Here is an 18,100-nt window from a genome sequence, read left to right as displayed (position 1 = left end):
CTTGTGGTTCGATGTTTGGGATGTTTTTAATCATTATTCTCCTCATAAAGCACCTTCAACTGTGAAAGATGTCGACCATGGCCGATTGCCATCAACAGAAGACTAGCAATTCGATCTCTGGTGGAGTTTATGTTTGGGATTTGATTATGGCTGGAAAAGCATTCGTTCACCAGAAGACAAATATACTCACTCGTCCTCTGCCCGAGAAAGTTATTCTTTGTGCCACACTTAGACCCCTTTTAATTTGTTTAAGTACTCAGGACTATGCCATTCTTTCCCACTCACGGCAACCTCATGGGTTGCAAGAGCTTTGTGGTCATGGGCGGCACTGACAAGCTCCTCGCTGCCCCCTCACTATTGACTAACTACCCCGACTTCTATGCAGGAGGGGAATGTAAATGTATCCGAGAACAGCAGATCAGTAAAGTTGGGTCCTTTCACGTCTAATAAGAAGGCTGTGCCATGGGTCTGAGGAATTGGGTGAATCTCGTAGTTCAAGGTAAAAAGAATTTGGCAGGTATGCGGCAAGGCCTGTAATGGTCGATAACAGGTGATGAGGGTTGATTGACCATGTAGCTTCTTGGGGATTTATGAGACTTTGCCTTTGAAGGAAGGTTTGTATCTTGGTGGCTGAACAGTGGAACATCATTTGATGACGGAATGTGATTGGAGATTCTCATTGGATGAAAAAGTAGAAATATGACCTTTCGGTGAATGGTAATTTGTTGCACAAGAGGAAGTGCTCATCTTTAAATGGGTATGAGCTTATGGTAACCTATGACTATTTTTGCAAGTACGTATTTCTGCAATGCTCGCGGACATGATTCTACTTGACAATCAGTTCTATTTATCATGATTGAATTAGTTACAATTCATGACCATCACTTAGTGACTGTTTATTGGGTTTAGATGGAAGATTGCATCAGTGAGAAGATTCAGGAGTTAATTTATCTATTTTTAATCCTTAGTACTTGGACCTGAACTTGCTTCTTCGGAGCAATAGACATGACAATTGGATGCTGAATTCCTTGGACCTGATGTTGCTTTTTAAGCACAGTAGACATGATATAAAATACTGAATTCCCCATCTCAAGACTCAATTTGTATAACCGTCGAAGATCATGGATATTTACTGGCTTGAAAGTTTCTTATGATTATATTGCCTTGTGCTGGTCATCTAATCAATAGCTGCTTGAGCCTCCTCATTGATGAACAAGTGAGGAAGAATTTTTTCTGGGTTGGTTCAGCAGATGAAGATAAAGATCAATGCCAAATGAGAGAAATCTGGCTTAGAAGAGGATCTGGGTAAGATTGACCCTGATTGAAGTTGAAAAGGTCTTGATGGTAGCCTACTTATGTGAAGTTGTTTCTTCTTTTTTTATGCTTTTGCCTTTTTGTCCTCTCTCTTAAGCCTCAAACCACTGAGTAGGTACCATTGAAGCACACCACTTATGAAGACCTCCAGTAATCTTGGGTGACTTTGAATGTCAGGAGTGGCAAAAATTGTGGAAAGATCTGGCAAGAAAGGGAGATATAGAGACTGAAGTAAATACTCCCTCCCTCTATTGTGTCATCTTCCTTCATGTTAGGTGACTCCTATTTTTAATTGATGCACAAGTAAACTGAAATATGTGTTATATAAGCACTGTGGAGGTATATATTCTATAAAATCTGGTCATCATACGTTCCAGAAATAGGCAACGCAAAATGGATAGTATGAACTGGAGAGAAGAAGAGCTGGAAATTCTTAGAAGTGAGCTGGTTTTTGTGTCTTTGATTCAGATGTACTGGTGAGTGTTCTTTTTCTTTTTTATCATATTCACACTTGATATAGTCTTATAATTCTATTGCTTCATTGGTTCTTAAAATCTATACTATAATCACAGGTTACTGATATCTTTATACCTCTGTGATTTCATTTCTTGTGATCATGGACTTCTGGTGCCACGTCTTGGGTCCTGTTATGTATAATCTCTTTATAGTCTGTCTTACCACCAAATTAATCTTGGCTGTCAAAATACAGGTAAATGCCTTATCCGCATATATCTGCTCTAAGAAATTTTGATATTGTCCGGGAATCAAATAATTGCCTCCTTCAAAGTTGGGGATATTTTGCAGGGCAACTGACAAAATTTTAATGAACTAATCACAATCTGACTTATTTTCAGGCAAACATTGTTACTTTACATCATCCCCTTAATTCCCAATTTTTCTTCTGTTTCCTAAGCAGAGATGTAAGCTGACTTTGCTACATGAGATAAAACTTCCATTCTTTTGATCTTTACCTTCTCTGTCAGTTCGAAGCAACTTCTCTGAACTTATGGAATTCCTCTTCATACTATATGTAATGGTTTGGCCATCAGTGAATCTGCCATTGCGAAATTTTTCAGAAAATTGACTAAAACTGGTGAGCTCTCTGGGTTTGTTTTATGCTTCTGTGTTTGATGCACAGCTTACTGAACGATTGAAGCATGACAAGGTACACACATCAGGAGAAAATTGAGGTAAAACCCAGAGTTTATCCAAGTGCACTTGGAAAACATTCTTGTCCATAACGAATTCTTTTCAATCATTAAAGATATTTTCTCTAGTTCTTATCTTGTATAAAAGTAACAGTATTTCTCTCACAGATCCATATTATAGTTAAGATAGCTTCCTATGATGTAGCTCTTATGCATCTTCATGGTTAAAGCAAAGATTAGCAAGAGCGTTGGAACATATGTTGTGTTAATCTTCTCTTAAGCTTTGCAGAGAACAAATAGATATGCATGTAATAGAGCGCTAGTGTCAAGTTAGACAGTGGCCTTTGTATTTATCCTGTTGATGTGCTGACTAAGTTTTTTTTTCTCCATCACTCTGAATACAAGATTTGGAACCTAAATGTAGGATTGTTTGTTGAACATTGATGAGCGATTAACTGCCATGGTTCTGGACCCAATAGGTTACTCGCCGGACCAAAATATTTGGCTTTGTTATTATTAGTCACTCATCAAAATATTTCTTTTTGGGCAATCCTATACTTATGAATACAAACTGTAGAATGATGTAGCAACTTATGTACCCTCTACAATTTCTTTTTGTTATATAAAACCTACATCAATGTGTAGGATGATGTTTAAGAAACTAACTTTTGTAAAGTTTGGTAGTTACCTCTCATATGACGCAAGGATGACTAAAGAGGTTGTAGAGTCCATTCTAATTTCAAACAAATATTGTGAAGAAAATTATTGATAGTTTAGTCATTCTGTAGTTTGATAGTACGGTGGCTTGGAAGAGTAATTTGGCTGAATAATGGTTTGAAGTAATATATCAACTAATTTTAAGTAATAGTTTGACGATGCATATGACTTGATATCTAAAATAAACGGTTTAATATATTGACTAGAATTTGGTGATGCCTAAATGTTTTTGTATTTATGAATGATTAATTTTTTTATTTAGTTCATATTTAGCGGGGCTCTTAAATGATAAAAATAAATATTGATGTTTAGAATGTTTGCAAAGTTCCTTTTTTACGGGTAAAACCTTTTTTTTTTCCTTCGAGTGGATACGTTTCTGGCGAATAAAGCACGCTAGGAAAGATAACGTTATATGCTAATTTGAGAAGTGTGTTTGGTAAAAAGTTTTGGAAGGACCAGACGAAATTAAATCTACATCTAATTACACTAAATCGACATAAAAGATACCCCTACAGTTTTTGATCAAAAGTAAACTTATTTTTAATTTTATTTACTGAAATGACTTAAATTTTAAACAAGAAGGGTCTATTTTTTTGTAGTCCTTAAATGCTAAATTATTAAATGTTTTACTTAATCAAAAGTAAAATACTAATTAGATCAGTATTTTCATTGAAAAAAATACAGAATAATTTAACGATTTATTAGAAAAAGAGGATACACATAAAATGCTATAAAGATAAGTGTTTTATTATTAAAAATATTAAAAGATAAAAATATATAGAAAAAAAACTTTGTAACCAATTATCCAATTTAGGTAAAATATCACAGTGAAGATATTAAAAAGTTTTATAAGTTGTAATAATGTAGTGATTTTTTAGCCAACTGCGCTTAGAATCGTAAAAACGATCATAACTTTTCTAAATTTTATTTTCTAGGTTTTTTTGATAAAATGATCACCTTTTTAGTATTTTCGAAATATAAAATACTGAATAGTTAAATATTTTATAAAATAAATGTTTTAATATTTTTATTTAAAAGTAACTTAGGGCTACAGTGCCGTAGACTATTTTAGTATTAAGCGTCCTCTTCCCCCCCCCCCGCAACGTGTGCTAATGATTCTCAGAACTGGAAAAGTCCGGCTGATTGCTGCGTGTCGCATGACTGATCTATGCAGCGGCTTGGCACTGTGCTCTTCCTCGGGCAACGCATAAACAAAGGAAAAACCCACTAGACCTCTCCTCTACCCACTAGAGGGGAGAGAGAGAGACGCCTCTCAGGCGAGACCCAGCCCGATGTGGTGGAGTTCCGTCGTCTTTCTCCCCTCCTCCTTCTCAGTTCTCAGCTAGGTTTCTTTCTTCATAGATGCTCTGCTTCACGCACTCACTCTCAGTCCTCTTCTCGGTTCCTTTCATTGTTTTCCTTTTCCTTTCCGTTCTTTCTCCTTTTGTTTCATCGAAAGAAGCCGATCATTCTCTCCTTCTTTTTTGTGCTGCGTTAAATGACCCGATCTTTGTGTTATTGCTATTGTGTCATCTGGTTGGTGTTTTTATGCGAGGTCACAAAAGAAAAGGATGTTTGCGAAAAGAATCGGAAGATAATGGTGTCATCTAGTAGTCTTATTTTATTTCAACTACGACCTCGCTTAATGTTGTTTCACTAATAAGCTGAGCTGCAAGCATTCTGTTGCATATATTCCCTAGGATTGAAGTAGTCCTTGTTCACATTGTATATCATATGACCTTGCATACACGACCTCGACGAAATTAGACCTTATTTACATGCCCAGGAATTGAATCGCTTAGGCTAATATATGCCCAAGGATCTTTTTGATGTACTCAGAAGTAGCCACATTCTTAAAAATATTAATTGATGTCTCTGTGATGGACAAATCCTTTTTTTTTTTTTTTTTGATTCTCGATTCTCCTATATTTGACGCAGTATAACCATAACATGATGAGTAATGCAAGCTTTATGTAATTTAGGTGCCTGTGCTCTGGTTGTTTAAGTCAACTTAGCGACAAAGAACAAATTGACAAACGTCAAATGTCATCCAACTGATGGCCTGGAAGCTGCTGAACATATGGATTTGCAGTCGAGACGTCAGTTCAAACCAGGTGATATAACATGGATCAAAATCCATGACTCATGGTGGCCAGCTCAGGTATATAGATAGATCAAGATCAAGTGCATTTCTGTTTCTGCTTTATCCTTCTGAATCAGGACGTGCTCTGTTATGCGTTAGCTTGAAATGTAAATCCTAAAAAATAATGTCAGTACCACACATGCAATCAAAATAGCCTTTTCTCTGGTTCACAGTTACAGATGTGTACAGAAAGGATTTTCATAAACTAGAAATCTGGTTAAGGTGATCTCACAATTATGAATAAAAACAATAATGTATACAGATGAATTGGGAGTTATTGGTCAAAGGACATGGTTTCTTAGTACCACATAGGAATTTTTGCAAAATTTCCTAAATGTTATATTATCTCTTTTTTTCCCTCTGTTTAAAAGGTTCTTGATGAAGAAAGTGTTGGTGATAAACCACAAAAGACCGTGATAGATGAATCCCTAGTTCGGCTGTATGGAACATATGATTAGTGAGTGGTCCTTCTTGTAGGTGTTTGATTTCCTTATATTTAGTTTTGGTAGGTTATTCAATATTTTAGTCTTCTTGCAGCTTGTACGTGGACATTTTGAAATGCTGTGCTGAGTTTGAGAGTGTATGCTCTAATTTTGCAGCTCATGAAGATAACTTGACCTTGGTTTTACTTTCTGCATCTTTGGTTATGGTATCTTATACTTTTCTGGTCTTATATCAAGTCAAAATTTCATATGAGTTGAATCTGTGCAGATGCTGAAGCAAGAGAATAAGACTATGAGAGAAGTATTTCAGAAATCTCTGAAGCAGGTATTGTTTTCCTCACCCGGTATAACGAGATTTTATTTCTTCAAACATAATTTGCAATAAGAGCATGATGAGGATAGTAATTACACATATTAAACTGTGTGATTACAGGATCAGTCTCTTCTGAAATCTGGTGGCACATCTAAGAGAAAACTTATTGAATTCAAAGGTCAGCAAATCATTGTACTTTGATTGCTGCTCTTTTATGTCTCCGATATTTTCTCGCACCCCTTCACGCAGAAGATGCTCTTTTATAGTTTGTTCGTTTCATCCTTGCTTTATGTGATTATACTTTTGAAGGCTGCATTCACTAAATTGTCAATGTATTCTTCCTTTTAAATTGCATAGAACTGGGAAAGGTTATTATTTGGCAAAAATTGTCAATCTACTCCCACTTCGAGTCCAGTGATAAAATGTTCACTTGTGATTCTGGTAAAGTAATGTACTGGTGTCCAACGGAATGTCATTGTATTATTCTTTAAGACTGGATGGAATTGAGAAAGGGTGTTTTGACAAAATTTATCAATCCAGTACCTCTCTGGTTTAGTGATAAATTGTTTGTATGTAGGATTCTGTGGATGTTTCTCTGCACGGCGCATTTAACCTGGCAGATTCCATTGTTCATTCAATTGGAGAACACAAATTATATCATTTTTCTGCATATGTTGCTTTACAATTAAATGATTTTGCAGATGGTGGTGCTGCAGAATCTTCTAAAGGCAAAACACAGATGCAAGATAACATAGAGAGTAACCAAGAAGCAATTATTTCTGCCTCTGTGAGTGCTCATACCATTATATATGGTATCATATTATCATGACTGTTTTTTTTCATATGTATTGAAACTGGTATAATTTACCAAGTCTTACAAGATGAAAATCTCAGTCATTGCCAACTATTGATAGATCAAATATTGGCAATGACAAGAGTGGGACATTAGGTTGGACACAATCTTTATATTTTATTTAGGCTATTGTAGTGAAAAAAAAAAATCTTTCCCATGGTTTTAGAAAATGTCTAGACAACTCCTCCTAACTTTAAATCTTTTGCTTCTAGCCAGAGGCTACATTAGATAAATCAGAAGTGCGTTACGAACAGAAAGAGAAAGATGACGTAAGGAATAAATCTTTGGGGCAGAAAAAGGTAAAGTCGGTCATTGCGAGAAAACCAGTGGAGGCAGAAAAGATTCAGATTAAAGTTTCTGAAGCCAAAAGTATGGAAAAGGGCTCTCCTGAAGAGCAAGCTGCTATAGAAATGGCAAAAAATGTAACTCCTTTAACCAAAGATACAAAGCAAGATGGTGTAAGACGATCTAGTCGTATTAATCCTATTTCTGAAGACAAAAGTATGACAGAAGGCACTCCTGGAGAGCAAATTACGACAGAAATGACAAGAAATAGAACTTCTGTAACCAAAGACACGAAGCAAGGTGGTGTAAGACGATCTTGTCGTCTTAATGCCATTTCTGAAGACAACAGTATGAAAGAAGGCACACCTGGAGAGCAAATTACGACAGACATGACAAGAAATAGAACTTCTGTAACCAAAGACACAAAGCAAGATGGCATAAGGCGATCTAGTCGTATCAATGCTATTTCTGAATACAGAAGTATAAAAGAAGGCACACCTGGAGAGCAAATTACTACAGAAATGACAAGAAATAGAATTTCTGTAACCAAATACACAAAGCTAGATGGTGTAAGACGATCCGGTCGTATTAATGCTATCTATGAAGACAAAAGTATGAAAGAAGGCACACCTGGAGAACAAATTATTACAGAAATGACAAGAAATAGAACTTCTGCAATCAAAGACACAGAGCAAGATGGTGTAAGACAATCAGATCGTATTAATGCTATTTCTGAAGACAAAAGTATGGAAGAAAGCACACCAGGAGAGCAAATTACTACAGAAATGACAAGAAATAGAACTTCTGTAACCATAGGCACAAAGCAAAATGGTTTAAGACACTCGGGTCATATCAATACTATTTCTGAAGACAGAAGTATGGAAGAAGGCACACCTGGAGAGCAAATTAGTAGAAAAATGACAAGAAATAGAACTTCTGTAACCAAAGACACAAAGCAAGATGGTGTAAGACGATCGAGTCGTATTAATGCTAATTCTGAAGACCAATGTATGAAAAAAGGCATGCCTGGAGAGCGAATTACTTCAAAAATGGCAAGAAATGGAACTTCTGTAATTGAAGACACAAAGCAAGACGGTATAAGGCGATCAAGTCGTATCAGTGCTATATCCGAGAAGAAATGTATGAAAGAAGGCATCCCTGGAGAGCAAATTACTACAGAACTGGCAAGAAATGGAATTTCTGTAACCAATGACACAAAGCAAGATGGCGTTAGACGATTAAGTTGTATTAATTCCAAGGAACAGATGACAGATAAAGTTAAGAATGAAGCTTTCCCCCTTAGAAATGTAAAAGCAAAGCAAGATAAGGTGGCTAAGGGAAATGTGGCAAAGAAGGCAAGAAATGTAATTGCAAGAACTGAATATGAAAAGCAAGATGGCTTAAGGCTACTTAAGAGTAAAGCCAGAGATGCAGAGATAAGAGCAATGGTTAGAGATGTAATATTCAAAGGTAGAATATTCGAAAAAAGTGAAGTCGGGGGGAGGTCTGATGGTGATATGGAAGTGGTCAGGAATGTAATTTCTGATGTTGAAAACACAAAAGAGGACAGCTTTAGAAAACAAAACGAGAATGATGTTGAGGAAAAAGTTATTGAAGAGACTAGTATTAGTTCAGGAGTGAAGACGAGGAGTGGAGCTTCTGAAACTGAAAAAGCAAAAAAAGATGGCTGCAGAAAACGGAAGCATACTGACTATGATGAACAAGTAAGTGAAAAGGTTATAACTTTGAGAGGGAAATGCATTAAGCAACATGATGCTCGAATGCATGATGTGGAGGCAGTAAGTGGAACAAGGAAAATCAGAAAGAAGACACAAGATAATTCTACAACCCTAAAGCTAAGGGACATCAAGGAAGAGAAGTGTGAAAATTCTAAAGATAAAACACCCAAATGCAAAAGCACAGAACAAGATGGTTCAGAGAAATCAAAACAAAGAGATGATAGTTTAGAGGTAGCAGAAAATTTTAGTACTAGAGGTTCAAAGGATATAAGGAAGAAGCTGGGAGAGATGGTGAATCCAAAGAAGGTGAAATCTGGGACTTCAGAAGTCAAAGCTATGAAGCAAAATGGTTTCAAACTGACAGAGAAGAATGATGTTAAGAAACATCTAATTACAGAGGCCCCCACTCCTGTAAGTAGAATTTCCTTCATGTAATCTGCTTTTCCCATCTTACTTGTCTTCCAACATCCATGTGATAACTTAAATGAATCCATCAGACTGAATGTAGGGCGCAGGAAAATGCAGGAGATCATAGTGCACGGCAGATTAGGGTGATGCAAAGTCTGGGTCTCATTGCTCCATCGGAGTCCCCATTCTGCAGAAATAAATTAGTAACAGATGCACACCAGAAATCCTGATTGAAAGATATACTAAGCGGTGTTTCTGACAACTATGGCTTCATATCTTGCTGATTAGTTTTGGCGGACTCACGTCTCCCATGCACATTTTGTTGACGAGATGCATGGGAATAAAAAGAATGTCAAAGTCCCATGTATCAGAAATCCTTTCTTTTCTTACTGTACATTAATTAAGAAAGAGCTAAGGTGTAGAGGTTAAATCCTTTTGTTCTTTACAGAAACAATTGAGGTCGTATATACTAAAAGTAGAGCTAATCTCGAGTATAGCAGCCAAATTGCTAGATAGAAGGATAATAAAAAAGACTACAGCGAGTGTCTTCGTGACACTCACTGTCTCTTTATGCACGATTCCCTTTTCGTTTTTGTTGGATAAGCAGGTGTGTACTATTTCGCTTAGAAGAGTTTCGTCTGGGTGAAATGCCTGCACTACCATTATTGGGAGGAGTTTTTGTTGGATAAGCACCCCCTCTTACCGGAATTCACCATTATTGGTTGTTGGGACTGTTCTTTTGTCGGCAAGCCGAACGGCCCCTAGATTATACTTGTCTTAATATATTTGCGCGATTGTTGCATTTCTGAAATCAGCTCAAATCGACTGGTCCAACCGAGGTCAAAGGTCGGCCCTAAGAATTGTTCAGAGAAAGAGCTGCAACTTTGGCTGCACAGTATGAGTAGGGATGTTGCGTAGGACCCATGTTCTTCGGCTTTTGTTGGATCATGTAAGGTGGGGAAGGAGCAAAAGAGGGGTCCCAAAGCCTCTGTCAGGGATCTCCCAGCTTATATGGCCAACTTGAATGCGAGTATTCTTGGCCTTTGGAAAAATGGTCGTGTGAAACCTTTTGAATTCCATCCGCCCCTCCTGCTTTCGCGTCTGCTTTTACCTGCGGGTGACCTAAGCTTGGGATGCATTCCCTGCTCCGCTATCACTCCTTGTTCCCATTCCCTGTGACACGCCAAAGCCTCAAAGGCGTGGTTGAAAGGATGGCAAAGAATCGATCACAGTGCCTACTGTTGTCCTATTTTACCGTGACCATAGGAGGGCTACTGCACTCGAGGCTCGAGCTATCAAATTTTATCATATGGATAAAGATATAGACACTTCATATCAAAGCCAAAATGGAATCATGCCTACCAATCCCATTGGACGGACACCTCACACGGATGGGACCCGATCGAACCCAGTTGCTCTTTCCTTTGTCTACAGTAGGCATGCAATTCGCACGATAACATGTAGCGGTCAAAAGCAAAAAAGAGTACGGCATCATTCTTCGCCAGTTCTCATCCGACCAGAGTCGAGCTTTTTATTTTGTCTTTCGGATTTCCAGCTTGTTGGATCCGGCGGAGCGCTCAGGGTTTCTCCAGCTCCGGATGCGACAAAAACAAAAAAGAAAAGAAGAAACAACGAAAAAAGAATGAAAACAGAAACTAAAGAGTAAAGCATGTCGGAGTGATGCGCCGCGCTGCTCCCTGTTCCCTAAAAGCCCTATCAACTCCCGTCTCTCTCTCCTCTTCTGCTTTCTACTCTCTCGTTACCACGTCCATGCCACAGTAAAAAGAAGAAAAGAGGGTCAAGTTAATCTCTTTCTTTTTTTTCCTTCACTTTTATCGGTGAAAAAGGAAAAGGAGATGTTCACCCCTCCGTTTAAATTGTGGATCCGAAGAGAAAGACAGCCATGCAACTTCTCTCATTCTCCGTAGTGAAGCACAAAGCAAAGAGTCAGGAGGAAGAAATCAACTTGATTGCGGATTCGCTCCTATTTGGTTTGGATTCTATACCACGACTTTCCTTATATAGACTGTTGTTGATTTGTTATCTTAATTGTCAAAATCCTCATTTACCTTGTGCTTTATTCCTAATATTAAGTTCTCCGTGCACCGGATGCTAGGCTTCGACCCGAAGTTGAGATGGGACCTCTTGGAGCCAACGAGACGGAGACGGTAATTGACGGTGGAGGTCCGATCCTGGCGACCTCGAGATCCACCCGAAGCCACAGCGAGGCGGAGCGGAAGCGGCGGCAGCGGATCAACGGCCACCTTGCCACGTTACGTAGCCTCCTCCCCTCGGCCTCCAGAGTAAGACCTCTTCTCTCTCACTCTCTCTTTCTCTCTCCTGCGTCCAGGTGTAATCAGACGGCTAGGGATTAACCGGAGGGTGGTGGTGCAGATGGATAAGGCGGCGCTGCTAGGTGAGGTGGTGCGGCACGTGCGGGAGCTGCGGGGGAAGGCGGATGACGTGGCGGTGGGAGTGGGGGTGCTGCTCCCCGGTGAAGGAGACGAGGTGGGAGTGGAGTTGGCGGAGGAGGTAGAGGAGGGGAAGAGGGTGAGGGCGTGGGTTTGCTGCGCGGATCGACCGGGTTTGATGGGCGAACTGAGCCGGGCGGTCGGGTCGGTCCGGGCGAGAGCGGTACGCGCGGAGATGGCGACGGTCGGTGGGCGGACCAGGAGCTTGCTCGAGGTGGAGATGGTGGGAGAAGAGAGCCGGGCGGCTCTGCAAGCGGCGTTGCGGGCCGTTCTGCTGAACCGGAGTGGTGGGGTGGCCGAGAGTTTCAAGCGCCCGCGCCTGTCTCCCCGGCTCAGCAAGACGTAATTAAAAAAGTTGGGGGTGATGATAGAAAGGAGATAGGAATTAACCTTTTGATGCTAACTCCTGTTTACTTTTGTCAATATTCTGTTGATTAAACTTTCTCTCACTGTCTGTTTGTTGACGATGGCATCGGCTGATTGACCAACTAACTATAATATAATATAACTGGTTGTTCTAAAGCTTTAGTTAGCCGATGGTTTGACGTCAGATGAGGCATCGAATAGAGCAACCTCCTTACAAATTACAACTCAGTATATAAATAGCACTCGAAGAAATTGAATTTTTTATAATCATAATCATGGCTACAACAAGATGACCGAACAGACGTTTCACGCAGAAATAATCTTAACTGCTAAAAAGAGGGGTGGAAAAAAACTAATTCCAAAACAATTTACATTATTTAATAGGAAGGCAACAATGCAAGCTGACCACGTCTACAAGCGTAAGGAGGTGTATATATATATATATATATATATATATATATATAAAATAATAGGTTCGTGAACCATGAGCTGAGATTGATTCTCAAGACCAGACTGATCGATTTTTGATGGCATATTTGCTGCCACCCTCCAATGCTTTCCTGTACAGAAGTGTCCACTTCTCAAAGGTGCAATCAATAAAGTTGTAGTAGGCCCCATGAAGTGAGAGCTTTCCTTCGTTTACCCTTTTCTCTATCCATGGGTATGTCAGCAAGTTCAACAGAGAACTATTAATTGATTCCTGTAAGAACTCAAAAACACAACAAGGAAAGGGTGACCAAGAGCTTGATCTCACTAAACACTGTGCATGCCTCAAGTTAATCAAGTATGCCTAATCGAGTTTTCTCTTTTGCGTGTTTGGTAGACCAGATGACCAAGTTAATTGGAGAATCTAATCACAATTGAAATAGGAAGTATACTCATGAAGGAACCGTGATTTAACATGCATAATAAACTTCAATTCAACTTAAAAGTTTAGGCCTAATGGTGCTCATACATATATTTATATGCATCCTTGAACTGGCAGATGAGTTCAGACAAAATAAAGTTTCATAAAGAAATGAAGAGAAAATACCTTTTCACAATGACGGCATTGCATTTCAAAGCTCAGATTTCCAGCTGCAGCTTTTGTGGTTAACCTTGCAGTTTTCCCAACTATAACCCAATCTTTGATAAAGCTTCTGCAGATTTAATGTATAAAGAACAAATGAAAAAAGGATGACTGATAGATGTACTGGAATGAATTTGAAAGATATTTAATATTCTGGGTACCTGGAATCAGCTTCATCTTTCAAACTCATAAGAGCCTGAATGCCTCCACAGCGGCTGTGACCAACAACTAATATATTTTCAACCTACACAAAGCTACAAATAGTGTTTTTCAAGGAAATAACTTAAAGTGCCTCAGGAATCACAAGATTCATAAATATTCAAGTATGTAAAATAACTATAATCACTGTATATTAAGTTCCATGCCTCCAGAGAATTAACAGCAAACTCAAGCGCCGCACTAGTTTCTGAGGCCCCGTGCTGCAAATAATATGAATGAGTTAGGCCCAGATTGGTTACAACTTATAATAGAGAAAAAGAACTAGCCAATTGCTTAGCATGATCTATTTGATTTAGGAACATACATATATATTTATGTATACATGTATACAGGAAAATGCTCTATATGTGTATCTCTGTCTATGCTTGTGTGTATATGAATTTGTATGTAATTGAGCAGCACCTGGAATGATGGAACCAAATTTGCAACATTACGGACTGTGAATGCTTCTCCAGGATGAAACCCCAAGATGCTGGAAGGACAGACCCTAGAGTCTGCACATGCGATTACCATGAACTGCAATTAAAACTGCCAACTCAGGAAGAATACTAGAACACCATAAGAACAAATGACAGAGAAGTCTGAGGTGTTGTAAAAATGATCAAATCACGAAGGATATATAAGAAAAAAAAATCATTATACGTATGTATACTCAAGGAAAAAAGGTACGAGTTACCAAACATATTAGAGAAGACGTCATGCATTAACCATAGTCCTATTTTGTTGTATTACCTTAGGTTCTTGCCTTTGAGCAAGACTCTGATAATGAATGTGATCTTCCCTGTTTATGCCATCAGTCAGTTGAAAATAAAACATAATGCTCTTTTAAGTGATCTTATAAATGTATGAGCCCACTTACACAAAATTTCGCCTTTTGAACTCCAGGAATCTACATTTCATCTCCTTGAATGGATCAAGAACTTGATCTTTTTCATCTAATATATGTTCACTTTCTCTAAGTTCTCTAGTGAAGCCAAAAGAGTCTTTTGAAGCCCTTATTATACATGAACGTTTTGCCCTGCAAATAGAGATGTCTTTTATTAAAGTTCATAATTTCCATCATTAGAAGGTCAGGTTATATATACTCGAAAATAGCCTCATTCCAATATATGCAAAGCCTAAAAACAAGCCCCATGCATAACTTCACAGTTACAAGTTCGAAGTGATTTTATTTGGCCTCATCAGCAGGTGAAGAATGATCATAGCAGCTGCACCAAAATCTCGAAAAAATAATCTTCAAGTACTTGTCAGTACAGTAGAAGTACCACATGAGAAATCACGTCAGGTTATGACAAATCTCTTACAAGTTGAACTCCATCTAAGCGACATCATTAAAAGATTGTGCAGATTATAAGGGAGCAACACAATGGTCACCTCCACAAGCTACTGTGTCCATACCATGTCTCAGTTAGACTTCCAAGTAATCACCAGATAGGAAATAGACAATATGGTCATATCTTGAACAATATTTAGTACTCCATGTCCAGTCATAACTATTATCTAATACTCATATATTTGTAAACAAATGGAATATACCAACAATATGATCACGGATAACAAATCCCAACATACGGGCCAAAGTGCATTAGGGAATATCACAACAAAATTGTTACTGAAGTACCTCAATTATAATTTCCTTTTCAGGACTGGTGATCAGACTTGTCGCCGATCTAAATATTGATGTAACTTTATGGACTATATATATGATATGTGATATATCAATATTCATATACATCAGTTCCTGAATTAGCCCTATTGTAGAGCAGCAGATGGACCAGTCTAGTCAAATCTTATCTTCCTTGACTTCTTTAGGTTTCACCTTATACATATATGGGAAATATTTAGCATCTTCTTACAATCATTAGGAACAAAACCAAGAGATGGAAAGCAAAGTCTAATGTGTATCACGTCCTGAAAATTAAGTTGCTTAATGTACAATGTCACATGCATTCAATAGTTTGGAGCATGAAATTCTCTCTTCATCTGTTCTCCCCTTTATATTTCTCGTCAATGTTTTACAGGTTATAACAACCTGAACTCATTTCTAACCTAATACGGATTCACCCATCAGCAGAAATATTATTCAACTTTTACAGTGTTAACCCACAATTAGTTGGTAAGTGAATGCTGTAACTCTCATCCACCAATGTCATGGAAAGGTTAAGCCGAGTTGCAAACAAAGAATTCAATACAACAAAGTTCCGTGATCAACATTTGCAATTCTAACTTGCCTTTCTACTCCAGTAAGATGTAAATACTCAATTAATCAATTTGGAGCACCAAATCGACCCAATTCTCCCATATAAGTTATCATTTCTCCTATCAATCTAGACGAAAACTCTAGGAAAAGAGCTAAAACAGAACTTACGCAGTGAATAGCGAAATCCTCACACGCTCATTGCGTGTTCCACCCAATCTCAGAGGTGATCCAGAGATCTGCTCAAAAGGTAAACGGATCATCAAAGATAAACTCACAACGCCCGACCATTCCTTCCGAAGAAGAAGAACAACGAGGAAACCATATCACCTTGAGATCTCTCGCGGGCGTTGTGGCGAAGCCATCGGATGCTTCACAACCCGAGATTGCGGAGCCGGAGAACAGAGGAGCTCGCAGGAGAGCAGCCATTGGAGGAGTTTGATCCGGGGTTAGAGTTAGGTTCAGGTTTGAATCCGGGGCTAGGGTTTGGGATCTTGGTCATTTGACGGGTAGGAAGAGGATGGAGAGAAAGAGAGCCCTCGATGGCGTGGTGGCAATAGACGATGGTTTGACGGAGAAAACAAAGAACGATATTATAAACGCTTTACAAATTGGCGGAGGAGCTTAAGTTCAATAATGCTTGACATAGTGCTCATAAAAGTTTATACGCGTGGAATATATCATCCGTATAATAATCCACGTAAGGCGATCGTCCTTTAGTGAGCGGCAGAAACTGATGGTCCTATAGAAAAATCTATGCGCGGCTCCTGATTATATTTTCCGCGGGATGCGGACCCCGGTTTGTTCTGAGGCCAGTGGGTCCTACGAGGAGCAAACGGTGGAACCGGACTGATAGAATGATCCGGTGTTCATTCCGAATAAGAAGGAAAACCCTTGTAGAACAGTAGGACGCCACGTGCGTGATCGAGACCAACCAACGTGTATTTCAATTGCAAAATAAGACAATTTGCACTTCGGTGCAATTTTCTTTTTTCTTTTTCTTTTTTTTGAGGGAAAACCAATTTACGAACTAAATCGTGGATCAGTTCATTTTTTACAACGTTGATCTTGAAACACAAAGTGTAGCTAAAGTATGAACGATTACTTGTAAAAAATACCCAGATATGAAGATACACCTAGTGCATTCTCATGAACAATGGGATGCATTGTTCAGTCTGTACAGCAGTGAGGAACGTCGATAGCTTTGACCACCGCTTAACAGTTATAGAAGATGAAATAACACAGTTACACAGGGGCGTTTGTTTGCTAATGATAGCCTCGATCCCATAGAGAACTGAAGGGCTTCACCACTTAAATAATTCTCACATTGATCTAAAGAAATAGACTTCGAAAGCTGGGTACATCAGATGTAGATACCACTCTCACCTACATGCCCACCTCTCCAAGAGGCTTCCACCCACGATCGACAGAAAGATTTTGAGCTTGAAGAGTCCCAGTGGAAGTCAACAGAAATCGTCAAGGGGTCGGTGGCACTACCTCGGATGATATTTGAAGCTTCTCCAACAATTTGCATGGGACATGCATTGATCTATCTGAAGATTGACGTTGCGTACCTTCCAGATCCCTTCAAGGTGGAGCTGCTAATACCAAGGCCACCAATAGACGAGTTCCTAGTTCTTCAAGTAGAGGTGGCAACTGTTCATTGTTAAAATAAACCCCAATAAAAATCACGAGATAGTTTGTTGAGTTTAGTTAAGATAGCTTGAAGGAGGATGCTGCTTGCTATGAAGTAGATGGGCAAGGAGTTAAAGAACATATCTGATGATGATTAGATGTTCTGCATGAATGAGGCATCTTGCTTTCTAGGTTGCAAGCTTGCTCTTGAATTTGCCGGTAAGAAAGTGAATGTAGAGGTTTTGGACTTTGGCAGCAAAAATGAATTGATGAGGTAGAGAATCTTTACGGTCAAGGATCCTGACCTTCAGGGTGGCAACTTCGTGGGGTGGCTTTCCCAAATAGAAGCAAGTCGTCAATAAACAAGAGATGGTTGATGGGGTTAGCACCTCTAGCCATGCAAATACTACTTAACCCATGAAGATTGAGCTCATCATCCAGAATAAGAGATAAGATGCTTGATCCGAGGATAAAGAGAGATGACGAGAATGAGCATCCTCAACGAAGACCATGTGAGGAAGAGAAGAAACCATCAGTGTGGCTATCTATGTCGACGGAGAGCAAGGTGGTCAAGATGTAAGCATGAACGAGAGTGATGAATTCATTTAAAAAGTTGTAGATCTTTATATAGTCACCAAGGAAGCTTTATTCAATATGGTCAAAGGCTTTTGAGAGTTTTCCTTTAAGCATGGACGCTGCACTCATGCATTTGGTGTTTTTAAGGTAGCAAATGGCTTCTCGAGCAAGAAAGTGATTGTCAAGAGATAATGTGATTGAGGA

General features: G+C 38.9%; 3 protein-coding genes across 9 annotated transcripts; 2 read left to right on the top strand and 1 right to left on the bottom strand.

The window, feature by feature from the left end:
- The first annotated feature begins 60 nt into the window (after nucleotides 1–60).
- Nucleotides 61–9,840, top strand: LOC140777244 (uncharacterized). Of its 7 annotated transcripts, none has more exons than XM_073121227.1 (10): nucleotides 61–1,790; nucleotides 1,887–2,504; nucleotides 5,162–5,340; nucleotides 5,694–5,779; nucleotides 5,860–5,944; nucleotides 6,034–6,090; nucleotides 6,199–6,256; nucleotides 6,780–6,865; nucleotides 7,144–9,366; nucleotides 9,464–9,840. In XM_073121227.1, exons 3-10 carry the CDS (start codon nucleotides 5,260–5,262, stop codon nucleotides 9,488–9,490), a joined length of 2,703 nt encoding a protein of 900 aa, XP_072977328.1. In that variant the 5' UTR covers nucleotides 61–1,790; nucleotides 1,887–2,504; nucleotides 5,162–5,259; the 3' UTR covers nucleotides 9,491–9,840. The 7 variants fall into 7 exon arrangements, with proteins under 7 accessions (XP_072977328.1, XP_072977323.1, XP_072977327.1 ...); XM_073121222.1 differs by having other exon boundaries at nucleotides 9,453–9,838; XM_073121226.1 differs by having other exon boundaries at nucleotides 5,860–5,902; nucleotides 9,453–9,837.
- Nucleotides 9,841–10,112: 272 nt separating this feature from the next.
- On the top strand, nucleotides 10,113–12,352 carry LOC140777246 (transcription factor bHLH30-like). Its single transcript, XM_073121231.1, has 3 exons — nucleotides 10,113–11,354; nucleotides 11,458–11,666; nucleotides 11,758–12,352. The coding sequence occupies exons 1-3, from the start codon at nucleotides 11,267–11,269 to the stop codon at nucleotides 12,178–12,180; spliced, it is 720 nt and encodes a 239-aa protein (XP_072977332.1). The 5' UTR covers nucleotides 10,113–11,266; the 3' UTR covers nucleotides 12,181–12,352.
- A 76-nt stretch (nucleotides 12,353–12,428) lies between these two features.
- Nucleotides 12,429–16,266, bottom strand: LOC140777245 (beta carbonic anhydrase 5, chloroplastic-like). Its single transcript, XM_073121230.1, has 9 exons — nucleotides 16,016–16,266; nucleotides 15,857–15,924; nucleotides 14,348–14,506; nucleotides 14,221–14,269; nucleotides 13,891–14,004; nucleotides 13,635–13,688; nucleotides 13,431–13,513; nucleotides 13,234–13,339; nucleotides 12,429–12,900 (listed from the first exon to the last, which is right to left on the bottom strand). The coding sequence occupies exons 1-9, from the start codon at nucleotides 16,112–16,114 to the stop codon at nucleotides 12,703–12,705; spliced, it is 930 nt and encodes a 309-aa protein (XP_072977331.1). The 5' UTR covers nucleotides 16,115–16,266; the 3' UTR covers nucleotides 12,429–12,702.
- Between the last annotated feature and the right edge of the window lie 1,834 nt (nucleotides 16,267–18,100).

This window comes from Typha angustifolia, chromosome 15 (assembly GCF_048772165.1).
Source record: "Typha angustifolia cultivar Huaian chromosome 15, ASM4877216v1, whole genome shotgun sequence".
Classification (NCBI taxonomy): Eukaryota; Viridiplantae; Streptophyta; class Magnoliopsida; order Poales; family Typhaceae; genus Typha; species Typha angustifolia.
This window is presented reverse-complemented; position numbering and strand designations above follow the sequence as displayed.

Coding starts and splice junctions, on each gene's coding strand:
- LOC140777246 (XM_073121231.1), top strand. CDS start 11,267: ATGCAACTTCTCTCATTCTCCGTAGTGAAGCACAAAGCAAAGAGTCAG. Junction 11,355..11,457: donor TGCGGATTCGCTCCTATTTG/GTTTGGATTCTA, acceptor CCTAATATTAAG/TTCTCCGTGCACCGGATGCT. Junction 11,667..11,757: donor TCCTCCCCTCGGCCTCCAGA/GTAAGACCTCTT, acceptor GTGGTGGTGCAG/ATGGATAAGGCGGCGCTGCT.
- LOC140777245 (XM_073121230.1), bottom strand. CDS start 16,114: ATGGCTGCTCTCCTGCGAGCTCCTCTGTTCTCCGGCTCCGCAATCTCG. Junction 15,925..16,015: donor CGCCCGCGAGAGATCTCAAG/GTGATATGGTTT, acceptor CCTTTTGAGCAG/ATCTCTGGATCACCTCTGAG. Junction 14,005..14,220: donor CTCAAAGGCAAGAACCTAAG/GTAATACAACAA, acceptor TTTTAATTGCAG/TTCATGGTAATCGCATGTGC.
- LOC140777244 (XM_073121222.1), top strand. CDS start 5,260: ATGGATTTGCAGTCGAGACGTCAGTTCAAACCAGGTGATATAACATGG. Junction 5,341..5,693: donor ACTCATGGTGGCCAGCTCAG/GTATATAGATAG, acceptor TCTGTTTAAAAG/GTTCTTGATGAAGAAAGTGT. Junction 9,367..9,452: donor TTACAGAGGCCCCCACTCCT/GTAAGTAGAATT, acceptor TGAATCCATCAG/ACTGAATGTAGGGCGCAGGA.